The 24,971-nt window shown below is 26.5% G+C and overlaps 2 protein-coding genes across 8 annotated transcripts in view; one reads left to right on the top strand and one right to left on the bottom strand.

Annotated features, from left to right (window-relative positions):
* The window catches only part of LOC126907347 (odorant receptor 46a-like), a 101,586-nt gene that overhangs the window by 29,359 nt on the left and 47,256 nt on the right, over nucleotides 1-24,971 (bottom strand). Inside the window, exons 1-9 of one of the 4 annotated variants that reach the window (XR_007704483.1) lie at nucleotides 23,103-23,346; nucleotides 16,873-17,181; nucleotides 16,732-16,800; nucleotides 11,497-12,268; nucleotides 11,323-11,392; nucleotides 10,951-11,050; nucleotides 9,597-9,733; nucleotides 2,828-2,986; nucleotides 2,561-2,725 (exon numbers count right to left, since the gene is read on the bottom strand). Coding sequence is in view for 2 of the 4 variants with exons in the window: in XM_050688562.1 (XP_050544519.1) it covers nucleotides 2,828-2,986; nucleotides 12,131-12,223 (252 nt within the window). In the remaining 2 variants the exon portion in view is untranslated. Of the gene's footprint in view, nucleotides 1-2,560; nucleotides 2,726-2,827; nucleotides 2,987-9,596; nucleotides 9,734-10,950; nucleotides 11,051-11,322; nucleotides 11,393-11,496; nucleotides 12,269-16,731; nucleotides 16,801-16,872; nucleotides 17,182-23,102; nucleotides 23,347-24,971 lie in introns of those variants that run through there. The other 3 variants (XM_050688562.1, XM_050688563.1, XR_007704485.1) reach the window with 3 other exon arrangements.
* The window catches only part of LOC126907346 (trace amine-associated receptor 1), a 326,541-nt gene that overhangs the window by 260,234 nt on the left and 41,336 nt on the right, over nucleotides 1-24,971 (top strand). The gene's annotated exons all lie outside the window — the stretch shown is intronic.

Below are 24,971 nucleotides of genomic sequence, written 5' to 3'. Positions count from 1 at the left end.
CTACCTACTACGTACAGCACGGCCGGCATACCCTGTTGACGTTAATATACCGAACATAATTTGCTGACAACAGTGTGACTATCACTTATTGCATCAAGAATATTTTAACGTGTAAGTTTAATATAGATGTATAGAGCTTGAATAGATTACTATTATAAAATCGTAGGTTCTTGAATATTAATATCGCTATTTTGAGGATGTCAATTATGTATATGACACATTGCAGCATTTCATTATGTATTACATTTGTTACTCTCTTGTCTATAGTGAGTCGTAGACTTATGCGGTTTCATGATTCAAAATTTGTAATTAATAAAAAATATGAGTCTGTAACGTGACAAAATATGAATTTTATGATATAGATAGATTTACTGTTTTGCTTTGCTAATGGGCGCGCGTACGTTATATCCGGCCGTGTAATCAGAAAACTGTACTGTTGCTGTCAAAGTGAACGCTATACACACAATATTCTTTATCAGTTTAATAATCTTTCCCTATATGACACATACACTGGCCTCCACTGTCAATACCTGTATAATTTTAATATTGTTCATATTTTTATCTGTTTTATATTTTGTAAATTGTTAAGCCGATACCCTCTCCCAAACGTAATCGTCGTCGTCGTTATGTCTCGCCCGGTGTGTAAGAATCTTTTGTGCTCTCTTCTCTTTGAACCACCGTTGTGGTATAAAGTGGCTGTGTGCGTGCAGCCAATAATAGTTTTTTCGTGTGTGTCGTTCATTATAATAATGCACTAATTTAACCAGGCGTCGGCCATGTCGGGGCCGAGATACCCATCTTAGGATGAGTCCCATCCGGACTGGGTATCGTATTTTATTTTATTTAATATATTGTTTTGAGCCCTTTTTCTGTTTTAAAGTTATTTTTTTATGAGTTGTATATAATTTTAGCTATAATTGATAAATGCAAGGTTATTGGTCAGTGGTGTGTCATGTATATTTAATACATATATATATTATTCCCGTAGTGCCCAAGTACAGTCNTAGCTATAATTGATAAATGCAAGGTTATTGGTCAGTGGTGTGTCATGTATATTTAATACATATATATATTATTCCCGTAGTGCTCAAGTACGGTCCGGCCGGCCAGATTTCAGAAATTATCCGCCGCGTCCGGAGTACACGGACTTGTCCGATGCGGAAGACACTTCATGTGTAATATTTAAAAGTTGTAGGTTAATTTTTTTTGTCTTAATAATTGTTTTTTTTTCTTTTGTCCCTTTATTTGCAGAGTGGTTTTTGCCTTCGGGTTTTGTCCACTATTAACTTAATTGTAATAATTTAATAAAGTCCTCTTAATTTTCTTAATCAACAAAAATCTTTTTATTGCGTGAATATCTTCAATATTCACGTGTATCTTATTTTTTTTTTTCCTTTAAATCATTTTCTCTAATTTTAAGGTAACGGTCTTCGACATACTAAAGTATGTCCATCACTGGTGACATCAAATAAACCTATTTGTTATATTTACAAGGTATCAGTGTATTATAGTCTACAACAACACTTTATATTTTAGTATATGTATATATAATTTTCTTTAATCCACTTTGTTTCATCAAAGTGCATATTATTGGTTTTCTAATTATTATTTTTTTTTTTTTCTTAAATCCACTTATGGTCCGGGTGTTGTTCTTTTTATGATCAAGACCCTCGCCTAAGTGGTTGGCGACACGATTTCATTTTGCAAGGGAGCCATGAGGGTGGCGACTCCACAATCCGTTGAGTGGCCCAAGTCGTCACCTCTCAAGTCATTAAATTTTACTAAAAATATGATACTATGTATTGAGTGTCCTACCCTATTCTGATACCTCTAACAACTTTTAATCCATCAAATATTTATCGTTATTATTTCTTTTTTTTTTTTTTTGTTAACAATTATTACAGTTTCTGACTACAATAAAAACATAGTTTTTATTATTTAAAATATAATATAAAAAATAAATAATTTTTTTGAAATTTCAAAATAGTAATTTTATTAAAATCAGAGAGTTGGAGAAATACTAGGGGACATTAAACGGTACCAATAAGTGGTACTGAAATTTATAGTTGACCATTTGTTAGGCCCGGTTTTAAAAAAAATTCGGTGAAAAAATATTAGGAAATCTGATAAAAAAATATTAAAAATAAAATAAATTAAATTGTGGAAGCGAGGTATCCAGTTGATAGCCGTTTCATTGACCTAAATATTGGTATAATAAGGGGTAAAATGCAACAGAACGGGTTATTTTGAGATTGAATTAAAACATTAAAACATTTTATAATTAAATTATAAATGGAAAGAGATGAGTGCAAAATGAATTAGATGTGATGATCTATAAACATTATAAATAGTACAAAAGTGGCGTGTTTTATAGATGGATATGAAATTAAGAAAATAAATTATAGAGAGGCATTCAGCTGTGTATAAACACTATTATACCACTTATTTGACATAATACATATAGAAATTTTAAATATAAATTGAATTATAATAAGTAAAGCTATAATTCATAATTATATATTTTTTAATAATACAATCAACAATTTAAAAAAAAGTGGAACTAGTTAGGTTTTGTCTTAATTTAATATAAATTTCAACATAAATAAACTTAATACATAATAAAAAATACAAAAAGCTTCTAAATACATTTTTTTCTCCAATCAACTCATTTCAAATTTGTTTTTTTTGCTAAGAGTGAAACTATTGAATATGACACACGCATAGCCTAAAACCAATTATTTCGAAAGTAACACACTTTGGAGTTTTATATACTGAATTATGATAACATACCGCAATTTCAAAGTTTTGCGTTAAAAAAAATACTTACCGAGGCAAATACTTCTAGATTTATCGTTTTTTGTGGAGTAATGTCCATTTTTAATTTGTTTGTAGTATTTAAGCTCATAGCCAATAAAAGCATTTTTTTAAATTTTATACTTTTCGCAGTCCAATCAACACTATACATAGCAAACTGTACTACATTTATCTGAAAAAATGTGTGAAATATAAATTTAAAAAAAAAAAAGCTATTTAAATTTATGGATTATAGTTAATTATTTCATCATAATCATCACATTCTATGATAATATAAAAATCATATTTATTTATAAATAACAAGATCATTTTTCCTAAATAAATTTAATTTTAATTATTTATGACAATATTTGATAATGTATTTATTTATAATTAAACGGGTGAGCCCAATTACAATAGAATGTGGAATATACAAATATATACATAGATGATGATTGTTTTGGAAGTACAATATTATGTTATGATTAAATTACTAATTTATTAAGATAAGATTTAAAAGAAATAACTGAATTACAAATAAAAACATCGATATTAAATTTATTTACATGTTGTATGAATCAATATATAGGGGCATTCTTACTATATAAAGTACGCTGGAATGGCACATAAAAAGTATCAGTCTGCCTAGTCGTATGACCAGGAACTAAAAAAGATATATTTGACAATAAATCTGGACAACAAATATAGCCATTTAAAAGTTTATAAAAAAAACAAATGTCATGTTTTACCCTTCTGACTTGTATCAAAGTATCAATGTTCAAATATAATAATAATGGTTCATATGAAGTGTGAGGCAAACGTTGAATATTACATTTAAAACTTATAAGTTTCAAGAAGCGATTTTGAATCGCCTCTAGAGAGTGAATTGGACCAGACGTATAAGGAGACCAAATTACTGAATTATAATCTATAATTGATCTTACAAAAGCGCAGTATAGTAATTTAAGGGCTAGAGGATCATCAAAATTATTACAGCTTCGCATTGTAAACCCTAACATTGAGGCAGCTCTATTTTGAATATGGATAAAATGGTCATTGAATGAAAGAGAAGAGTCCAGGTATACACCCAAATCTTTCATAAGATTGACTCGATCTAACTCAACACCATTTAAAAAATATTTATTTAAAAAAGACAAACGTTTTCTAGTGAAAGTAATAACTTTACATTTTGAAACGTTCAAGTATAAATTATTTTTATCACACCAATTACTTATATTATCAAGATCATCCTGTAGTAATTTGGCGTCTAGTGGAGTTTTAACAATACGGAATAGTTCAACATCATCAGCAAAAAGTAATATATTGGAATTCATACCATAAATATCATTAATGTAGATGTTAAAAAGAATGGGAGCCTTGAGGAACCCCAGAAGTAATATTATACATATATGAGTTATAATTCTTAAATTTTACATATTGTTTCCGATTAGATAAAAACGATATAAGCCAAGAAAAGATAAGATAGCGGAAACCAATTTGAAACAACTTTTTAGCGAGTATACTATGATCAATTTTGTCAAAGGCTTTGGCGAAATTTGTAAATATTACGTCCACTTGACAATTTAATTTAAATGCATTAAAAATAAAATTTTGCAAAACTAGGAGATTAGATTCTATAGATCTACCAGACATAAAGCCATGCTGTTCATCAATAATAAAATTTTTAAAGAGTGGACTAATTTTCTTATAAATAATACCTTCGAATATTTTGGGAATTATAGATATTATAGAGACAGGACGTTAATTTATTATATGGTTAATATTTCCACTATTAAAAACAGAGGATACATAAGATATTTTCCATTTATCTGGAAAGACTTCTATGGAGAGCGATCGATTGAATATCAGTAAGGAAAATAACAAAACAAATTTACATTGCATAATAAATATATTAGAAATTTTATCAGGACCAGGACAAGTTTTATAAGTTATTTCATTAAGCGCATTATAAACATCACTGAGAGTTAGCGTGCACGAATTAAGATCAACAGAAGGAAAATTTGTATTGTTGGAATATGAAATAGTTTGCCAGACTGACGATATATTTAAAGTATTGGAGAAATATTGAGCAAAACAATTTGTAATATCATCGCCACCGGAAATATTGTAACTATTATAATACATACAATTTGGAAGTGAGTAAGTAGAACGTTTGTTATTAACATATTGCCAAAAACGTTTAGGATTCCTAGTAATAGAATTTTGAGTTTTTTGGATAAAAATATTATAATCTATTTTATTTTGAACTTTACAGCGTGCACGTAAATTAGAAAATGTGTTATAATTATGTGGAGTTGGCGATTGTTTATATATTTTATGAGCTATTTTTTTATCAAAAATTAGTTTCTTCAACGTATGGCTGAACCAATGAGGGTGCTTTGAAAAGTATAAAGTTTTAACCGGGCAATAAGTATTAATTATTTTAAAAACTTTTTCATAGAATGCATTTACTGCATCATTTATATCTAGACCATTAAATATGCCATTCCAGTCAATCGAAGCAATATTAGACCTAATACAATTATAATCACAGTTAACAAAATCATACATATGTTCATTATAATTTAAGTACTTAAATGATAATATAGGTAATTCAATTGTTAGGTCTGGATGGTACATCGAATCTATTGATAGTAACGAGTGATTTTCATTAACTACTTTAATATCAAACACGTTAGAAAAAACAAGATCAAGCAATGACCCAGAGTAATTGTATATTAAATTAAATTGCATTAAATGAGCTAATACTTTAGATTCAATAGAACCAGCACGAGCACCCACAGCGACAATTGAACCACTAACAGATTGCCAATTAATATTTGGTAGATTATAATCACCAAAAATTAGAAATTTTGAACTACTATTTGTATTTAACAAAAAATCGATAGTACTAAAGTGTAAATCATGAACATTAATATCAGATGCAGGCGGAATATAAACAGCACCAATAACTATAGATGAATATCTATCGCTAATTCGGATAAATAACTGTTCAACTGAGTTATCGGAGATAGATAGGCGATGGCATGAGAACCGGTTCTTAACTGCAATCAGCACTCCACCACCTCGTGTAATAACATCACGAGTACTGCAACGGTCACATCGATAAATAGTATATAGGGGACAAAGACCAAGTTCCGCGTTGAATACATTGTTGGATAACCAGGTTTCCGTAAGTATAATAATATCATAATTGCAAAGAGAAACATTACGAGTAAACAAATCCAGCTTAGTATTAATACCTCGAATGTTTTGATAGTAGATGGAAAGTTAATTTACAATTGTTGGGCTCGTTGACAGTTTTTGAAATGGTCGGACAGTTATTAACAAATTTAATAAAATGATCAGTTTCATCAGCATCCTTCCGCAATTTAAGTTCAGAGGCAATAGAAGAATACAACTTACGTTGTTGTAACGTTTGGTCTGATGAAATTCTAACAGTTTTAAATTTATTAACATTAAATAGCTGTCTTTTGACTATTAAAATTTGAAAAACATCAGACAGTGAAGGCATAANCATTAAATAGCTGTTTTTTGACTTTTAAAATTTGAAATACATCAGACGGTGAAGGCATAACAATACGGATAGGACGAGGCTTACTTGAAGGCTTACCCAGTCTGTGAATAGACAGAGGTTTGGTAGACACGCCAATAGTATTAAACATTTCGTCAATAAGAGTAGCATCGTTTTGTTGGACAGCACTAGATGTTGAATGATCTTGTACATTAAATAATATAATGTTACGAGCTCTGGATTGTCGGTCCATAAATTCAGAGAATAAATTTTCTTGCCTGATAGAGTTAGTATTTGATTTAGACTTCTCAACTGATGACAGTTTAGACTCAAGTTGCTCAATTATCGATTTCAATGACTTATTTTCCTCAATTACCGAAATAATTTGATTGGACAATAGGTCAAATTTGGAGTCAAAAGAAGCCAGCTTTTTATCTTGTGATTTAATAGATTCACGACATGAATTAATTGATTGTATGATTTTATTTTGTGAGTTTTTTAATTCATTAATCATATCAATAAGTTTGCTAAATTTATCATCCTTAGAAACAAGCGGTGAAGTAGGCGGCATAATAAACGTTAAAAGTTATCGGGAGTTTAAATTAGTTATATATGAACGATAAGACAACCCGATAACAGAGACGCACAACACAACCTAGTAGTACCACGGACTACAGAATACATTATAGAATAATATATTCTATATGAAATATTTTTACAATATGTTCATAAATTAACATCAGAGGCATGAGCATATTAAATACTCAGAAAAAACTTCTTTATTGTTATTATTCGCAGGCCTATTAAGTTAAAAGTCTTTGATTTTTATCAGCGCATTGTATCTTATTATTGTTCTATAAAACTCAAAAGCCTAGTGACACGGCCACGGCGTTGTCACACGTTTGACACCCCGCGGTCGTGTCAGCTTCTTCTCAGCCACCGCTCCACTGTAAACCGGATCGTTACACACACGCGTTATCGCCGTGGTGTAAAGTCCAATAAATGCCTAACGTCGAATACCCGCCGCAATAATACATCGAGTCAGACATCTTCGTGACACCGATACCGACCTTTGTTCTTTTTACCGTCCGTGAATACCATCGGATCACCACTGCAGTTCTTTTCGAGCAGTTTTGACATTCGCCGACGAGAACCATTTTCAACGCTATCATTCAACAATCAGTACTATTTCAGTGTTATTACCTTTCTTTCTTTATTCTTGTTTTTAAATAAATCGGCTCAACGCCATCGTAGAAACTTAATCTTGTGTCGTCTATTCATTCAGCAACTACCCACTAACACTAGATAGTTTTTTATTATACTTAAATTAATATAATATATTATTATATTACTAATAATACAGATCAAAATAAATGTTGAGTATGAATTTTTAATAGAAACTCTTATTACTTGAGATAATGCGTATCCAGTATACGGGCAAAGACCACGCAATATGTATATATATATATATATATTTATAGTTTATATAGATATACAGTAAAATGTAGTACCGTACTGGTCAGTGTTAATACCGGTAAATATGTGTACATGTCTAAATATATATATTTATTAACTTCAAATGCATTTTTGCACAACAAATAATATTTCAGTCCCTCTCTAGTATAGTACGAGTTAACATTCAAAATGTAATCGCAAAAAAAACAACGAACAAAATAAGAAACGAAAGAAATCGAAAGTAAACCACACGGAGCAACCAATTATGATGAACGTCGGAAACGGAACAGAACACATTAGCAGTAATACATATTCGGCGTTGGCATTATCACGGTGTCAAGGACGGGGAAACATCCGATGACAACCAATTGTCATATTAATAGGTGGACGGCTGATTTCGTGAGACAAGGTGAGCGCAAGCCTTGAGTGTAGGGCGGTGCCGTGTGATAGATCACAAATGATGGAATAAAATTTAACTTGAATAACATAAGCATATAAAATAATTAAATAACATATTTAATCACAATTAGTTTTTTTTTAGTCTGTTTTTTGTTTCAAAAATATTAAATATTTTTTATTTTTAATTAATGATCACATATAAATTAAAGACTGTAGCGTTACGCTACAGCTTTAGTGCCGTTTATCAGTTGCAAGAAAGTCAACTGGATAGCGCTGTTTGTAAACATTTATTTAAAAAAATATAATATAATGTATTTTTAATTTAATTATATAGATAATAATGCTTGTATACCCTTTTATGTTAAATATCAGTCCAAACGGGAACTCGCAAATTAAATAAGATATTAAAATGCACATTTATTCATTACAAAATATTAAAAATAAATAAACGATTAATCTATACTACTCAAGTGGTGAAGGGTAGTATAAGATACACCTTCAATTTAACATTCATTATTTACATTTCTTACTTTATTGAATTCTCAGTGTACAATAGTTGTAAAACACTAGAGTTTTCGATATTTATTGCCGACTAGATTACGTGCATATATCGCTTCACCGAGTAAATTCTTTAATTTTTTCTTATATCTCAATATTTTATTTATAGAATTTTCTACAGTGTTTGTAATAACGCCTTACCAACCGTGATCCAAAGGTTTTTATTCCTCCCTTCGCATAATTCAGTTAATCTTCAACGGTGATCATAACTTTCGTGATCAAGATAACTGTCTCCTTGTAAAAGTCCCCTTAACCTATTGGTGTTCGTAACAACGCATTATCAACCGTGATACAAAGGTTATTCTTCTATAACTACTTATAACTAACTACTTAATTTAGGGGAAGATTCCTAAAGTAAGACTATATGATAGTTGTTTAGTATAGACATATTCGTTTTTTTTTAAATAAAACAAAATAAGTTGATTATTTGAACAATTAGCGTTGTGTTTTTGTATTATTGGTAAATTTAAGTTAACAAAAATAAACTTAAAAGAGTACAAACGTAGAAACGATGTGGCCGAGTAGGAAACACAACAAAGTTTGATTGATAATGTCTCTTTTGATAAAAGAGCTATTTTCCGTATCCTGTAAATTCTAGGAACGGCCACAATAAACTGTTACATCAAAACATTTAAAAATAGCTACATATACAGATAAATATTTGATTAAATATAATCAAATTTCATTTAAACTATGTTTTTTATAATTTGTTGCACTTATTTACTGTTTTTTACTTTACACAAGAGACGTCATTTGTTTATTATTACATTTTCAACAAGAACTAATCATAGTTGTGTTTAAAAAATAAATTTAAAAAAGAATTATTTATATTAAATTTAAGTCAAAATGTAATTACTTGATTATGCTCTCTTGCTTGGCTTCAAGATAACTGTAAAAATAGCACATGATAAATAAAGAGTTTAAGTCAATTAATGCTGCAAAAAATAATTTCACTGACATAACTGACAAAACACGGTCATTTTTGAAATAATTCTGCAAATAAATTTCTTATTAATTCATAACAATTAAATGCATAAACCCAGGGCTTGAAACCGTTACGTAAAAAAAGTGAATAGGCCCCGGTAAAAAACGAATTTTACTTAAAATTTGTAACCGATATAAGTATATAACTACTAGTTTGGTAAAAAGCGGTTAAAAATTATAACTTTTTTAGAAAAATAAAAAAAAACCCACATAAAATAAGAATTTTAATTTTTTGTGATTTTCTCATTGGTGGTGTCTGGTTAGCCAAGATCAATCTTTGACTTCCTAACATTTGAAAGAGAGTCACTACCCTCTGTAAATAGATTCTGTTCTGGAAATAGAAGGATGTATAACTGATCATTAAATAATGATAGAAATATAGAATTCGTTTTTATACTGAACTACGCAAAAAAATTATATCACTAAGTTGTAAGATTTTTTAATAATGTAAAACCAAAATATACTTTGCTAAACCAAATTTTGATTTTATATCCACAATTAGATTTTTTCCATCGCCTCTAATTTATGAGATTATTACTAATAAGTAAAAAACAAGTATAAACATATAAAAAAAATATAGGTTAAAATAAAATTTAACAGACATCAGCGAGAGGAAAATCATAGATGAAACTAGGCATGGAATATTTCTGAATATTACTATATTAAGAATACTATAGGATATAATTATACAGAATATAATTCTTAATATTTCAATTGTATTATCTATTTGTTTTACTGTTTCCAAACCCCCCCCCCTACCGCTAAAATAAAAAAATTATATCAAACGAAACTAAAATACATAAACTATTTATTTAAAAAAAATTCTTTTGATTGATTCAAAAATTTTAACTTTTTAAAGAAAAAAAAGTTAAAAAATAACACACTATACCTATTTTAAAATTGTTTTTTGAAATAGTTTGTTTCAAATTTGTTTAAAATTAAAGGTTTTTCGGGGATTTACCTATTTATAGAGAACGAGGGATACATTTTCAATGTTTAAAATAAATATCTTCAACAAGATATGATTTATGATTCTTGATGTATCATTTAAAGAAATCGGTCCGGTAAGAGCTGAAAAATGTGACAAAAGACATAAAAAAAGAAAAAAAGACATCATAGTAAAATTAATACCTTTTTCAGTTTCATATCGATACTAAAAAAATTGATTTTAATCGATTTCAAACCCTACAAAAATCACATAATCGGTAAAGCTTTCAAATACATACCAGAATAAACATATATGTTAGACCAATAAACACATTGAAACTATATCCAAAGCTATACATTGTCATCGGTTTCATTATTTCATAAAATTTCTTAATTGAACTAATAATAATAATTCAAAATGTAACACCTAATTATTAATGGGATTATCTACCATGTTATGAATAACATTTTAAAATGCTTTAGAATACAATAAGAATATTTATTTAATAAGTTTGAGAGTTAATTATTGTACCAAAATGTGAGAAATATTCATAACATGTTATAATAACGAATGTTAGATTTCAACAATATATAAAAATATAATTATTTATAAAATTACAATAATCTAGTCACAATGTAATAACAAATTTAAAAGCTTTTAATCAACTTACACATTTAACTTTGTATGGTCCGAAAGTAATTGTTTCAAATTAATCGTGTAATTAATATCATTTCTCTGTCCTATTTAAAAAATAAGTAAACATTATAGCGATAAAAATATTTTCTTTTCCTTCAGTGTTATTAACAAATGTTGATAAAATAAAACATAATTATAAACATTTTACCAAATTCATTATTCTTGCATTCAAACGATTTGCATCTAAAGGCAATAATATTCAATTGAGCAGATAACATCCAACAAAATTTCATAACTATTGTATTGTAGATAATTAAATCAAAAATAATATGTATTAATTCAATAGCTTCATATACAAATACAATAGGGTAAATTTGATCATAAATCGAAATTGGTATAAAACTTAAAAGTGAATTTACGACATTGTTTCGATAAATTACCAGACTGCCATCTCTTTTTTTTAAAGGATATTTTTTTACAAACAATGGATTAAGTATCCAAACTAACCCCCCCGAAATATTTATAAAAATATATATGTTTGTTATTTTAGTACAAACAGATTTGTAGCGTTCAAATATATATTTTCCTTTATGACTAGAAGACAAGAAATCGCCACTCGTTGCATCGAATAATTTTCTTAATTCATCATATTTTGTGGAAAGTCTATAAGTATTGACAAATATTTGAATAGAGCACATTACTTTTATACATAATTGCATAACTGAAAAAAAATCGTTTATCACATAGTAAAAACCAATGAACACATAGCAATTGACTACAATAAATTCAACTAGCAATAATAGAGCATAGAGAAATTGGTATAAATTGAAACTACGAATTACATCCAGATTGAAAGGGTTAAAATTACGATAAAGACTTAGAAATCTTAATGTTTGATCACTTAGAACAATCTTCTCTCGAATTTTAGTTTGCATTTTACTTCCGAGTTTTGTATTCTGCACTTATATAGGTAATTGTGCCTAAAAAAATGAATAAATATTTAGATAAATTATATTTATATCAAATAATATATACTGTTTTTTCTTTTACTAAATGAATTGATTAATTGGTATATAACTTACTCTCATAAAACATTTTTTATTTCATTTGGACTGTACAGGATAATTAATTTACTATGTTTTATGCAAAATTTAAAAGTATAACACTTTTTTAGTTTTTTTTTCTCAGGAGTTAATAGTATCCTATATTCTATAATTTTCAACAAAAAAACTGATTCATTCTCCCTTCACACCCCTTTATGTTAGTATAAACTTTAGAACCCATTTTTTCAAAATTTTTATAACTATTACACTATGACATTGTTGCTTACGCAGTCATATGGTGTATTTGTTGTAACCACCTTATCAATCAAAATTGAAATATCGAAAATAAAAAATAACTGGACGAGTTCCCCTTAAATAGGGAGTATTTGTCAAGCAATTACATTTTTTAAAATCAGTAATTTTCAAAAATGTTTAACTGTTTTCATTTAAAACTGTTCTAATATTTATAAAATAAATTAATCAAAATTTTTTTTTTCTATAATGACCTTAGGTAATTCTTTTTTTTTTTTTGTATAATATTTTGAAAATTTGCCCACAGAAAAGGATTTGGGATATTATGATTTCTTCCAAATCTATCTACCTATCTACTAAAAAATTCGAGAACCATTTAACTTTATCCATGGGTCATCACAAAACAGTTGCGGTTTTAGCATACAGGCAATGTGGGCAGCTCTCCGTACCAAAATTTTTGATATTTATTTATTAAAAAGTTCAATATTATGTTTAGGTCTCTATTTAAGATTTTTAAATACCAATTTTATTGTTAACTGGTTTAATAATGCTGATTCTACTGACTAGATGTGAGCTCAATTTAAATTCTTTAAACAATAGATTACACTATATCCTATACTTTGAAGACCGACACTATATTCTTTCGGAAAACAACAGAGGTCAGACTGGCTGTTCGATTAGTGGAGATACATATTGGAGAACGCTTATAGTTATATAAAACTCTGATTGTGATATCATTGTGCTAGTACTCTGTTCAGCTAGGTTACGACCCATTATAAGTAATACAGACAATGCAATCTAATCATGTATTTATTTATAATGTTTAAGGTGTATTCAAGAGACGAATTTGAAGACTAATGAACGTCCAATACTCTCAATCCTTTATACATTATATTCTATTATCCGTACTAACTGCAACAAAGGAAGTGGTTGTGTTGCTATATTAATAAAATAAATGTATGATAGCTAGCAAACACTCATCAATTCAAATTTTGAATTTATAGCAATATCCATTACAATGGAAAAAACATTTACTATTTGTAACATATATATTCCTAACCAAACCAGTTTTTCAGCATCTGATCTAAGACAAATTATTAACCTACTCCTTCAACCATTTTTACTAACGGGAGACTTCAACGGTCATGGCACCTCATAAGACTCCGACTCCACTGACAATAGAGGTCGAATTATAGAGTCGCTACTAGAAGATAGCAATATTTCTCTACTTAATAACAGCGATTACACAATATTGAACCCCTCAAATGGTACCTTTTCAGCCATAGATATCACGCTTTGCAGCATTTCTCTTACACAGCAAACTGAATGGTCAGCACTTCCAGAGATTTATAGTAATGATCATCTTCCCATTAATATTAAAATATATTCCAAGTTGGACTTAAACAACTATAACTCACCTATATGGAATCTCAAGTCTCCTGTTTGGAGTCTATTATCGTTGCTTGTAGAAAACAATCTTGATCAAATCTAAAACTATCACAGTTTACCAATAAATGACAAAACCTCAAGTATTACAGATGCTATTACTAATGCAAAAAATATAGCAATAAACAAAACTAAAGTTAGAGCCGGGGAAAAACAAGTACCTTGTTGGAACTCTGAAATTAAACAAACTATAAAAACGAAAAATTAAGCACTTATAAAATTTCAAACTTCACACAATATAAATTTTACATTGAACTCAAAAAATGCAGAGCTAAGGCATGTTATTTAGTAAATACAGCCAAAAATAATCCTGGAGGCATTTTATATTATGTATGACAGTACAAACTGACACAAGATCAATATGGAACAAAGTTCATATACTAAAAGGAAAAAGTAACAGCAAGACTTATATTAGAGGTAGGAATACTGATTACAGACTCCAGAACAGTTGCAAACAAAATTAGTGAATACTTCAGCAGAGTAAGAAATGATGAATGTTCTAAACCTGAATTTTTAAATAACAATATACACAACAGATATACTAACCCTCATTCAATCATCAATCCTCAAGATTCGAACCATATCCATATTAACTCGAAACTTACCACAAAAGAATTTTATTGGGCATTAAAAAACTGTAATAGCCTCAGCAATGGTATAGATGATAAACCGTTTTCTTTTATTCATAATATGACATCTAAGTCACAACAGTTTTTGTTAGATTTTTACAATGAAATATAGAGATTAAATCCTTCAAACTTGAAACAAAATATGGTAATTCCAGTACCGAAACCGGGAAAAACATATTCGATACCCAAAGTTATCGTCCTATCTAACTTATTAGCAATTTAAGTATACTTCTACTGCTGTATGAATGATAAGTTTGGACATAATAAAAGCCTGCGATACAACCTAGAAATCCAAAATAGTAAATATACTATTTACATTTCTATACAATGGAAACATGCTCAAATACTTAGCTAATTTTTTATGTAATTTCACATTTCAAACAAAAATCAATAATAAACTTTCATCTACCTTTTATCAAGAAAATAAAATTCCCCAAGAATCTAATATTTCAGTCACACTTTTCCTCATATCCATCAATGATATATCAAAAACAAAATATCCAGTAAATTCAATAATATATGCTGATGACGTAAATATCTTCTGCTCAGGTAAGAGTTTGACAAACATTCAACATCCTTCTAAGACACCATAAATAAGCTAGAAGAATAGTCTAAGATATCTGGGTTCTCCTTTTCTGCAACTAAATCCAAATGTATCTTATTTACAAAAAAAATAAAATATAACCAATTTCATATTAATCTCTGAAACACCCAAATTCCTAACTGTAAAGTAATAATAACCTTGGGAATTGCATTCGATCACAAATGCAGATGGAAACAACATGTGAGTAATCTAAAAAAAGAATCTGTAACTAAATTCAACCAAATCAAATCTATTGCACATGCTCAATGGGGAGCTTTGTCGGAAACACTACTTACCATTTATAAATCACTAATTCTTTTTAAATTGGAGTATGGATCCTTTGTCTTCTGCAATACCTCCTCTAATACAGTCAATTCACTTGACACAATACAGAATGCTGGCATACGTTATGCTCTAGGAGGAATCAAATCAAGCCCTATAGTAAATATATGTAAAACATCAAATTTCCTCAAGGCTGCCGAACTATTTGATTTAATATAATATCTGTGTAACTTATATGCTAGTGGCCATTTTATTCACTCTGATTGTTAACCAAATCTAATTATTTAAATAGCTATTTTATTGTGTATACACTTGATATACATGTAATCATTGCCAATGACCTTTGTTTCTGTGGCCTTTATTTTAATTAAAAACAAAAAAAAATACGTAAATAAAATATATCATATAATACCTTTAACTAAATTACTAAATATGAGATTGATGATACATTTTTATTCAGTCAATTAAACTTCAAAATCAATACTACACTCGCCACATTCATTTATTTTATATTCCTCCTAATTTTTCTAAAAAGTATATGTCTAATAACAATTAATGTCAATTAATATTTTAATGTTTTCTGGACATTGTTAATTATACGAATATATGGTGAATTGGACATTATTCGTATGAATTATTAAATAAATAAATGTAATTCTGTAAACAAATTTCTTGTTATTTCGGTGAAATTACTACATGTCAATCACTAAATTACTTATTTTTTAATATATTACCAAAATACACAAATATATCATAGCATTTTAGCATTGAAACTGTATCCCTAGATAATTATTATCATTTTCATTATTTCATAAAATTTACCGATTGAACTTATAAAAATAATATAAATAATTAACTCTACTCTTATAAATAATAAGAGATTTGGTAGACTATAAGTTATAATCTACCATGTTATGACTAACATTTATAAAAAAAAAAACACACGAATGGATATAATGCCAGATTAAGATTTATCTTAAAAGAATTTATGAAAAAATTAAGAAATTAAAAAAATGATTATTTATATTAAATATATGTTTATACAGCCTAGTAAAATTCAAAATGGCCCTTAAAGTTCTCAATTCTCCACCCCAAATCCGTCGTTGAAATACTATAGAAGACATTTCAATAAGTAAAATATTTACACCAAGATGATAAAAATGAATGTTTGATTCTAAAATCATATAAAAAAAATTTAATTAACTTACACGTTTTACTTTGATAAATCCAGAAATATTTGATTCAAATTTTTCATGTAATTAATGTCGTTTCCTGACCTATTTGAAAAATAAGAAATACATTTAAAATATTGCTGACGTAAAAAGAATCATGTTTTCCTTCTGTGTTACTTTTCAATGAATTCAGCGTAATAATTTGCTATACAAGTTCAATTTTCAAATTAATCCAAACACCTCAAATTCGGTTCGGTTCGATTTAAAAATCAAACAGTTCGAACATCACTACATAAAATTTTATTAATAAACTTTTATGTAGTAATGAACAAACCAAATTCGATTTGTTTTAAAAGTATGAGTTTGATGTGGAACGTATCCATTACAGTGGACTATATTTTACAGGGTTTTCAATAAGTAAGGTAGTGAAATACCACTGTTTTCATTGTTAGTAACAATTGACTTTTTTTCTTACTTTTTGAAAGCCTATAAAGAAGTTAAATAGATTAAAAATTATTATCAATATAACTGAGTATATAAACTATAAAAATATGAGAAGTATCCTAAAAAGACAATATTTAATCAATAGAAAAAATTATTTACAATTACTTGAATATTTACATTTAAATATATTAATATAATTACAGTCTACAGGTAGTAGTTAAATAGTAATTATTACTTAATTACTGGTTATAGTTTAAAAATATTATAAAAGAAAATAAGGTGTATTTAAAACAGAAATGACCACTAATTTCCTTTGTCGAGGAAATTATTCTCATTCAACAACACAGGAATTCAAAAGAAAATTTCATAGTATTTATTTAATATTATGATATACTACAAATTTAATATAGTATTATTAAACTTGTCAATGATATACCTTACTTTAAATTATAACCTGTTATATCGTTAAAAATTTATCAATAATAAAGTAATACATTAAATATTAATTTCTCTGATTTATTCATCTTATTTCAAGCTTTTTCGTAAGATACTATTAACTTTTGAAAAGAAAATAATTATAATATTTTTTTAAACTTTTAATGATATTGCGTGGGTAATAGTTAATCAATTTACTCTCTATTTTATACAGTGTTAAATATGTAAGGTAAAGGGTTTTTACTTTTTTATTTTTTGGTATCCATTATCTTATTTTATTACATTTTAAACATTATACATAAATTTTTATAAAATATCTATTCTTCTATAGAATTAAATATATTTAAACATTTTTAATTGTGTAAAAAAAATACTAAAATATGTGAAGTATTCCAAATGACACTTATTTAGACATAACATTATACATTTTTTGTATACTAAAAATTATTATTTGGAAAAATTTAATTTTAAAAATTACGATAACTTAAACATTTACCTTTAAAAATATCACTACTTTATTACTGGCTATATACAGAAAATATTATTAAAGAAAATATAATAAATTTTCCTTTATTTTATAATTAGTGTAAATACATACCGTGATTATAAAAAAAAATCAGAAATAACCACTATTTTCCTGTGTTGAGAAAATAATCATCATTTAACTACCTAGGAATTCAAAAATGAATATCATAGTATTTACTAAAAATGTTGATAAACTATAAATTGAAATAAATATAGTGCTGTTAAACTTTTGAATAATATTCTTTGCCTTATAATTGTAGTCTGTTACATAATTAATAATTCATCAGAAAATAGAATAGAAATCAAATATAAAATATTAATTTCTCCGTTTGTTTTTTATTATTTCAAGTTTTTTTATAAGACACTATTAGCTTTAAAAAAAAAAATTATTTTTTATACTTTTAAAATATTGCGTGAAGCATAATTTTCATTAATACTGAAAATAAGGTACATTTACTCTCTTTTATTATTCATGTAAATACATGCCGTGACCAAACAAAAATGACTACATATCGAAAAAGAGTTTGTCATTTAACTACTCATGAATTCAAAAGAGACCCTCATAGTATTTATTTAAATTTTTAAGACATACTGTAAAAATTGTATTTAAATAACCTGGATATTATTATTTAAAATATTATGATATACTATAAATTGAATATAATATTATTAGACTTGCAAATAATATCTCTTGCCTTAAAATATAATCTGTTACATCGTTAAAAATTCACCAATAAATAGAACGATACATTAAATATTAATTTCTCTACTTGTTTTATCTTATTTTAAGGTTTCCCATAAGATACTATTATCTTTTGAAAGAAAAAGTGAATATAGTTTTATTAGACTTGTGAATAATATCAATCTTATATAATAGCCTGTTAATAATTCATCAATAAATAAAATAAAAACAGAAATTACTACTATTTCCTAATTAGATCATATTTTATTTTATAAACCAGTTAAATATGTGTTTCCATTGAAAAAATATAGTTGACACTTCTTATAAGACATAAATGATGAACATAAAAAATATTATATTTCGGTTAAACAGAGATATATTTGTAACTAACATAGCCAAAAATCGAATTTGCTAAAAATTTATTATTTAAGGAAAAATGTAGTAACTAGCGTTAAATAATCACTCTGAAAAAGATAAGTCGTCAGGACAATTTCTTTTTTAACTATATTACGTAACATAATTTTAAAGTTTGGAGTATTTTCGGAATATTTTCATAGTTAAATTGAAAAAGTTTAATTTTTGTGCAAAAGTTGGTATTTTAAATCTCACCCCGTGGGCAGGTAAAAAGTCATATTTTCAAAAGATTTATACCAAATGTAAGGAGAATTCCTAAGGTATTTATTAAAAAAACTAATTTTATTCGTTCATTTTAAAAAGTAATGGTAATTTTAAAGAAAAAAAAGTTTTAAAAATGTCAAAATTTACCGATTTTAAAAATTGTAATTTATTTGGGGATTTCTTCCATTTAAAGGGAAACAAGAATAATATTCTCAATTTCTAAAATTTTAAAAATAATTTCGATTCGAAGCTGAGGAGGTATTAATTTTACCGTGATATGTTTATTGTTTTAACATTTTATACATTTCCTCTAAGGTATTTTTAATTAATTTTTACAGAATTCCCTGATATACAATTGTACTAAATTTAGGTTTTATTGTTAGTTTATTAATATATTAGTTGTATAATTGCTTGAATTATCTACCTGTCAACTTTACTAATATACAATGATTACTATATGCGCTTGAACATAACTTAATAATTGTTTTTCTCTAAATAGTTATTGAATATAATTCAAGAATTCGTATCTACAAACATTTCAACAGAAACTTCCTATGCTTAACGGTTACCATAAACTGACACAGCCATTTACATTTGATTAAGTTATAAAGTTCTAATTTCTAGTAGACCAAATCTAATTCAAATCTTAATTGTTTCGAATACAGACCCATTGTTTATATTCATCCTTCTAATATCTAAAACTAATCTACACAAAATAGATGCATTTAATTCAATATTATATAAATATTTTTTTTAATTAATAAAAGTATTTTATTTTTAATAAATGAAATGTGATATTGTTATTTTATAAAGTAGTTAAATACCTTGTTATTTAAATATGTTACTTTTTGGTGATAACCTAATTTTTATCATAAAATTCTTCTATTGATTTAAATCTTAATAAATGTTTACCTTCATCTTTCAGTAGTGACTTGTTGCATTCGATTGTACATAAGTTATAATCTTAGAATTATTATAATACATACACCATTCATTAATCAGTAGTCTATAAATCACTGTCTTTTAGTCATCAAATTAAATATACATTATTCATGTCAATCTTATAAACTATTCCGAGAAATATGTATAAAAATGCATTTATTCAAATCTAATGCAATTCCTATAAGGAATTCTTTGGTTGTGACAAATCATCTATTTTAAGTAAAATGATATGTAATAACTACACAATCGAGTAATAAAACAAATAATAGTAAAATGTCGTTATACTTCTTGCACATATATAGATGGATTAAATTTAATATAAAAGGCATAAAAACTAACAATTCGACTCGCTGCTCCATGACTCTATGAACCTTTATCGAGTGTAAGAAGTGGCTTGGCAAATTTTATAATTTCAAAAAAAATCGAAACATGTTTATTTCAACCTTATTTTCAACATTACTAAGATAAACTCAATTTCACATAAGATTTATAAAGTTTAAAATTAAGTATAATGAGTACATGAATTATGTAGGGAACCAGATATTAAGTGATCTTTATAATAAAATATTAAATATTAAATAATTAAATTTTAAATAAATTAAAAAATCGATAACGTCTGTACGAAATTAACTAGTCTAGTCCAGTCTTTGAGAGGGTTACCTGTGTAGTCAATACAAATAAAGACTTTCTTGCAAAGATAGAGAACCCACTTGTAGTTTTATACTACTCGAGGTTTTATTGACACAACTCACAGTCAGCACAAGCATAGATAACTAATGGTATGAAAGGCGTTATTGATAATTTTTGTGATAATTAATCACAATAATTTCAATTTCAAATTATTATTATGATAATAAATTTTCAAACACCACTTTGTTTTTCTATATTTTACATATTCTCATAAAACCCTCGTACTCATTCTCGAGAAAAAATTATATCATATCGTTTTATTCAATAAATACATAGTAACTCAATTGTTCTCATGCTCAAGCACATAACCAACTTATAACTAATCTTATTATATCATTTTAATCATAGTAATTATATAGAAAACTACAATTTTACATTCATTATTTTGAGTTACTATAGAATGTGTAGGGATTAACAAANGTGATAATTAATCACAATAATTTCAATTTCAAATTATTATTATGATAATAAATTTTCAAACACCACTTTGTTTTTCTATATTTTACATATTCTCATAAAACCCTCGTACTCATTCTCGAGAAAAAATTATATCATATCGTTTTATTCAATAAATACATAGTAACTCAATTGTTCTCATGCTCAAGCACATAACCAACTTATAACTAATTTTATTATATCATTTTAATCATAGTAATTATATAGAAAACTACCATTTTACATTCATTATTTTGAGTTACTATAGAATGTAATAGTATTCAAAAACTAAAAATTTTAACTATAATTTAGAAATCTATTGTTACTTAAGAGAATTGTTTTACTCTAAACAGCACAGTTTTAGAAAAAGGTTTTGTTCATTTTCGGATCTTATCATTTCCTCTTACGATGCAGTAGACCCGAACTAGCGTGCTTACACTAATCCTGATACACATGAGAAACATATTATTGCCCCTGAGACAAAACCCAACAAAATTTACTCTGTGTTCAGTTTTATTCGGAAATGAAGACCACGTTAACATAAGTCCAGCTGGCGTTATATTCTTTTATATTTGTCCTATTTCATTAAACGTTTCATTTTATATACACCCCAGATGGGGTTTATTGTAATTATTATTATTATCACATTAAAATTTAAGTGCAAAATAACTTAAAAATTTAATTTTAACGTTTTTTTAACTTCAATTCGAAGGTGAGAAGATATTAATTTTACCATGATGTGTTTATTCTTTATTTATTTATTTATTTGTTTGTGTCTGCCACCACTTAATCTTAAATCTCAATAGAAGCATTTTTTTCAATAATACGTCAGTATATCACATATTATATCTAGCCAAAGACATTACCCTTAAAAATTGAAAGTTTTTTCAAAAAAATTATTATTTTTAAATTAGTAAATTTTGACATTATTAAAACTTTTTTTACATAAAACAGTCATAACTTATAAACAAATTATCCGACACATTTTTTATCGTACCTTTGAAATTTTCCATTTCAAACATAAAATTATAAATACCAAATTAAATGTTCTAACTTATTAGTTAATGTTATTTTAAACATAATTAAATAATTATTATTTTATGTATGACAAACTAGGTTTATAGAATTATAATATATGCATCAGACCTGACAAATACTTATATTTTCAATATCACTATTTGTTTTTAGTTTCAATGCTAAAATAATTCAAAACTTAATAAAATTTTAAGTTAGCATTTTTTACTTTTATTAGTTAATAATAAAAGATTAAAATAATAAAATTGAAAGGTGTTGAATAATAGTTAGAGATTCTTTCATACAGTTTGTGATTCGAAGGCCATAAAATAATATAAGTATTTAAATTTACTATTATTAAATTGAAATCTTNTTTTTTGATAGTGATTTTAATCACTGTCAGATATCATTATACTTGATCCAACTATGCCACGTCACCACTGTGCCGCGACCCCCCTGTGCTGGGTTTTTTTTTACTTTTATTAGTTAATAATAAAAGATTAAAATAATAAAATTGAAAGGTGTTGAATAATAGTTAGAGATTCTTTCATACAGTTTGTGATTCGAAGGCCATAAAATAATATAAGTATTTAAATTTACTATTATTAAATTGAAATCTTACTTGATAATTTGTCTTTGTTCTTAGAATAACTTCAGTGGCAGTATTAAGTAATAACTGATAAATAAAATAACAAAAAATTAACATTTAGTTCACAATTTAAACACTTAAGAATTCCGTTAATTATGATCACAATTTTATAATATGATTAAACAGTATTTGTTTGTTAAATATTTTTCTAAGTTGTTTATTTAATTTTTTGGTTGAAAAGAATCATGTTCCTCTAAGAACATGAATATAATGTACAAATAGATGTGTTAAATATCTTAAACGAAAAGGTTAATTAAAAGACCATAATTGTGAACTCAAACTGATTAGCATACTGTTATCTCATATTATGATAGTAACTAGTGTAGGGATTAACAAAGATGTTAAATAACATGTCACAATGAATGCTTTTATATATGTTTATATGTTTTATCTTAGATGTACTGCAGTACATAATACTCCGTGTATTATTTTTAGTATCGCGCTGTTCGTCAATCCAGTGACACTTTTTATTTTGTACTTTTTTTTATGTATGTATAAATCATATTTCATTATTAAAAATTATTAATTATTATAAATTTTAATTGTAGTATTTTTGTAATAAATATAAACACCAAAACACTACACTAGTATATTACGACAATTCAAAGCCGAAATTATATTAATTTTACTATAATGTGTTTAATTATTTTATTCATTTTTTGGATCTTTCGTCACTTTCTCAGCTGTTACTAGACGGATTTTTTTCAATACTACGTCAAAAGATCACAAATTGTATTAGGTTATTCTTAAAAATTAAAAAGTTTCCATCGTTTTCCGTAAATTACTGAATTTCCTTCAAAATTAAAATGTTATAAATATATAATTTTTGAAATTATAACTACGATGGGAAAAAGAGAAGATTTTTTTAATTTAAAATTGTTATAACTTTTTAAAAAATGGATGAATCAAAATAATTTTTCTTTTTAGAAATACCTTAGATGTTTCCCTATCACTAAGAATATATATATTTATATTTCTTAATATTAAACCCTATCTGCCCACAGTTCAGATTCAAAATAAGAACTTTTGTATTAGTAAAAATTTTCAATTTAACTTTTAAAAATATTCCGGAGTTACTCCCACCTTCAAATATTTATTTAATTAAAGCTCATTGTACATATTACTAATTTAAAAAAAATCTTTCCAAAGACATTTCTTTTATATGTAGATACCCCAAAATTAGATAAAAACTATTTTATTTTATTTTATTTTTTGTGTATTAATCACTGTTTCTCGAGTTTTATAGTTTTTTAATTAATTTTTTTTTTTTGATTCGATGCAAAGTTAAAAAATTATTTCAATTATTAATGGTTCTATTTAGGTTAGACAATATAGGCAAAGGAAAGGGGGTATATACCCCATTTAAACTCCAACCCTTTTACAAAAGAAAATTATAATAAGTGTAAATTATAAATATTTTCAAAAAGTATTTTTGTAGTTCTTTTTCCTTTTTCATTTATTCAAGTAGTTATATAATACTATTATAATATTAGAAAGGTAATATACATTAATAAATTGTTAAATATATTTATATCTTTCTATTTCCTCACTTTAATCCCAACTACTTGGTGTCGGCCACCCTTATTATAAACTTCCTCTTGACACGATCTCTCATATCAACTATACTCACATCTGCTGTCCTTATATCGCATTCAATTACATCCTTATATCTCTATTTTTGGTCATCCTCTACCTCTTCTTTCTTCAAATTCAATTCTATAACTAAATATATTATTAAATATATTTATATATATGCCCAAAATAGAAAATTATAAGATTTGGTCTCAAATTTTAATAAAAATTCCAGTTTAAAATGTTGTTCAGACTTAATTTAGGCAATAT

Source organism: Daktulosphaira vitifoliae, unplaced genomic scaffold (genome assembly GCF_025091365.1).
Source record: "Daktulosphaira vitifoliae isolate Bord-2020 unplaced genomic scaffold, ASM2509136v1 Scaffold_5, whole genome shotgun sequence".
Lineage (NCBI taxonomy): Eukaryota > Metazoa > Arthropoda > Insecta > Hemiptera > Phylloxeridae > Daktulosphaira > Daktulosphaira vitifoliae.
The sequence above is the reverse complement of the archived record's forward strand: the minus strand, read 5'-3'. Positions and strand labels throughout refer to the sequence as shown.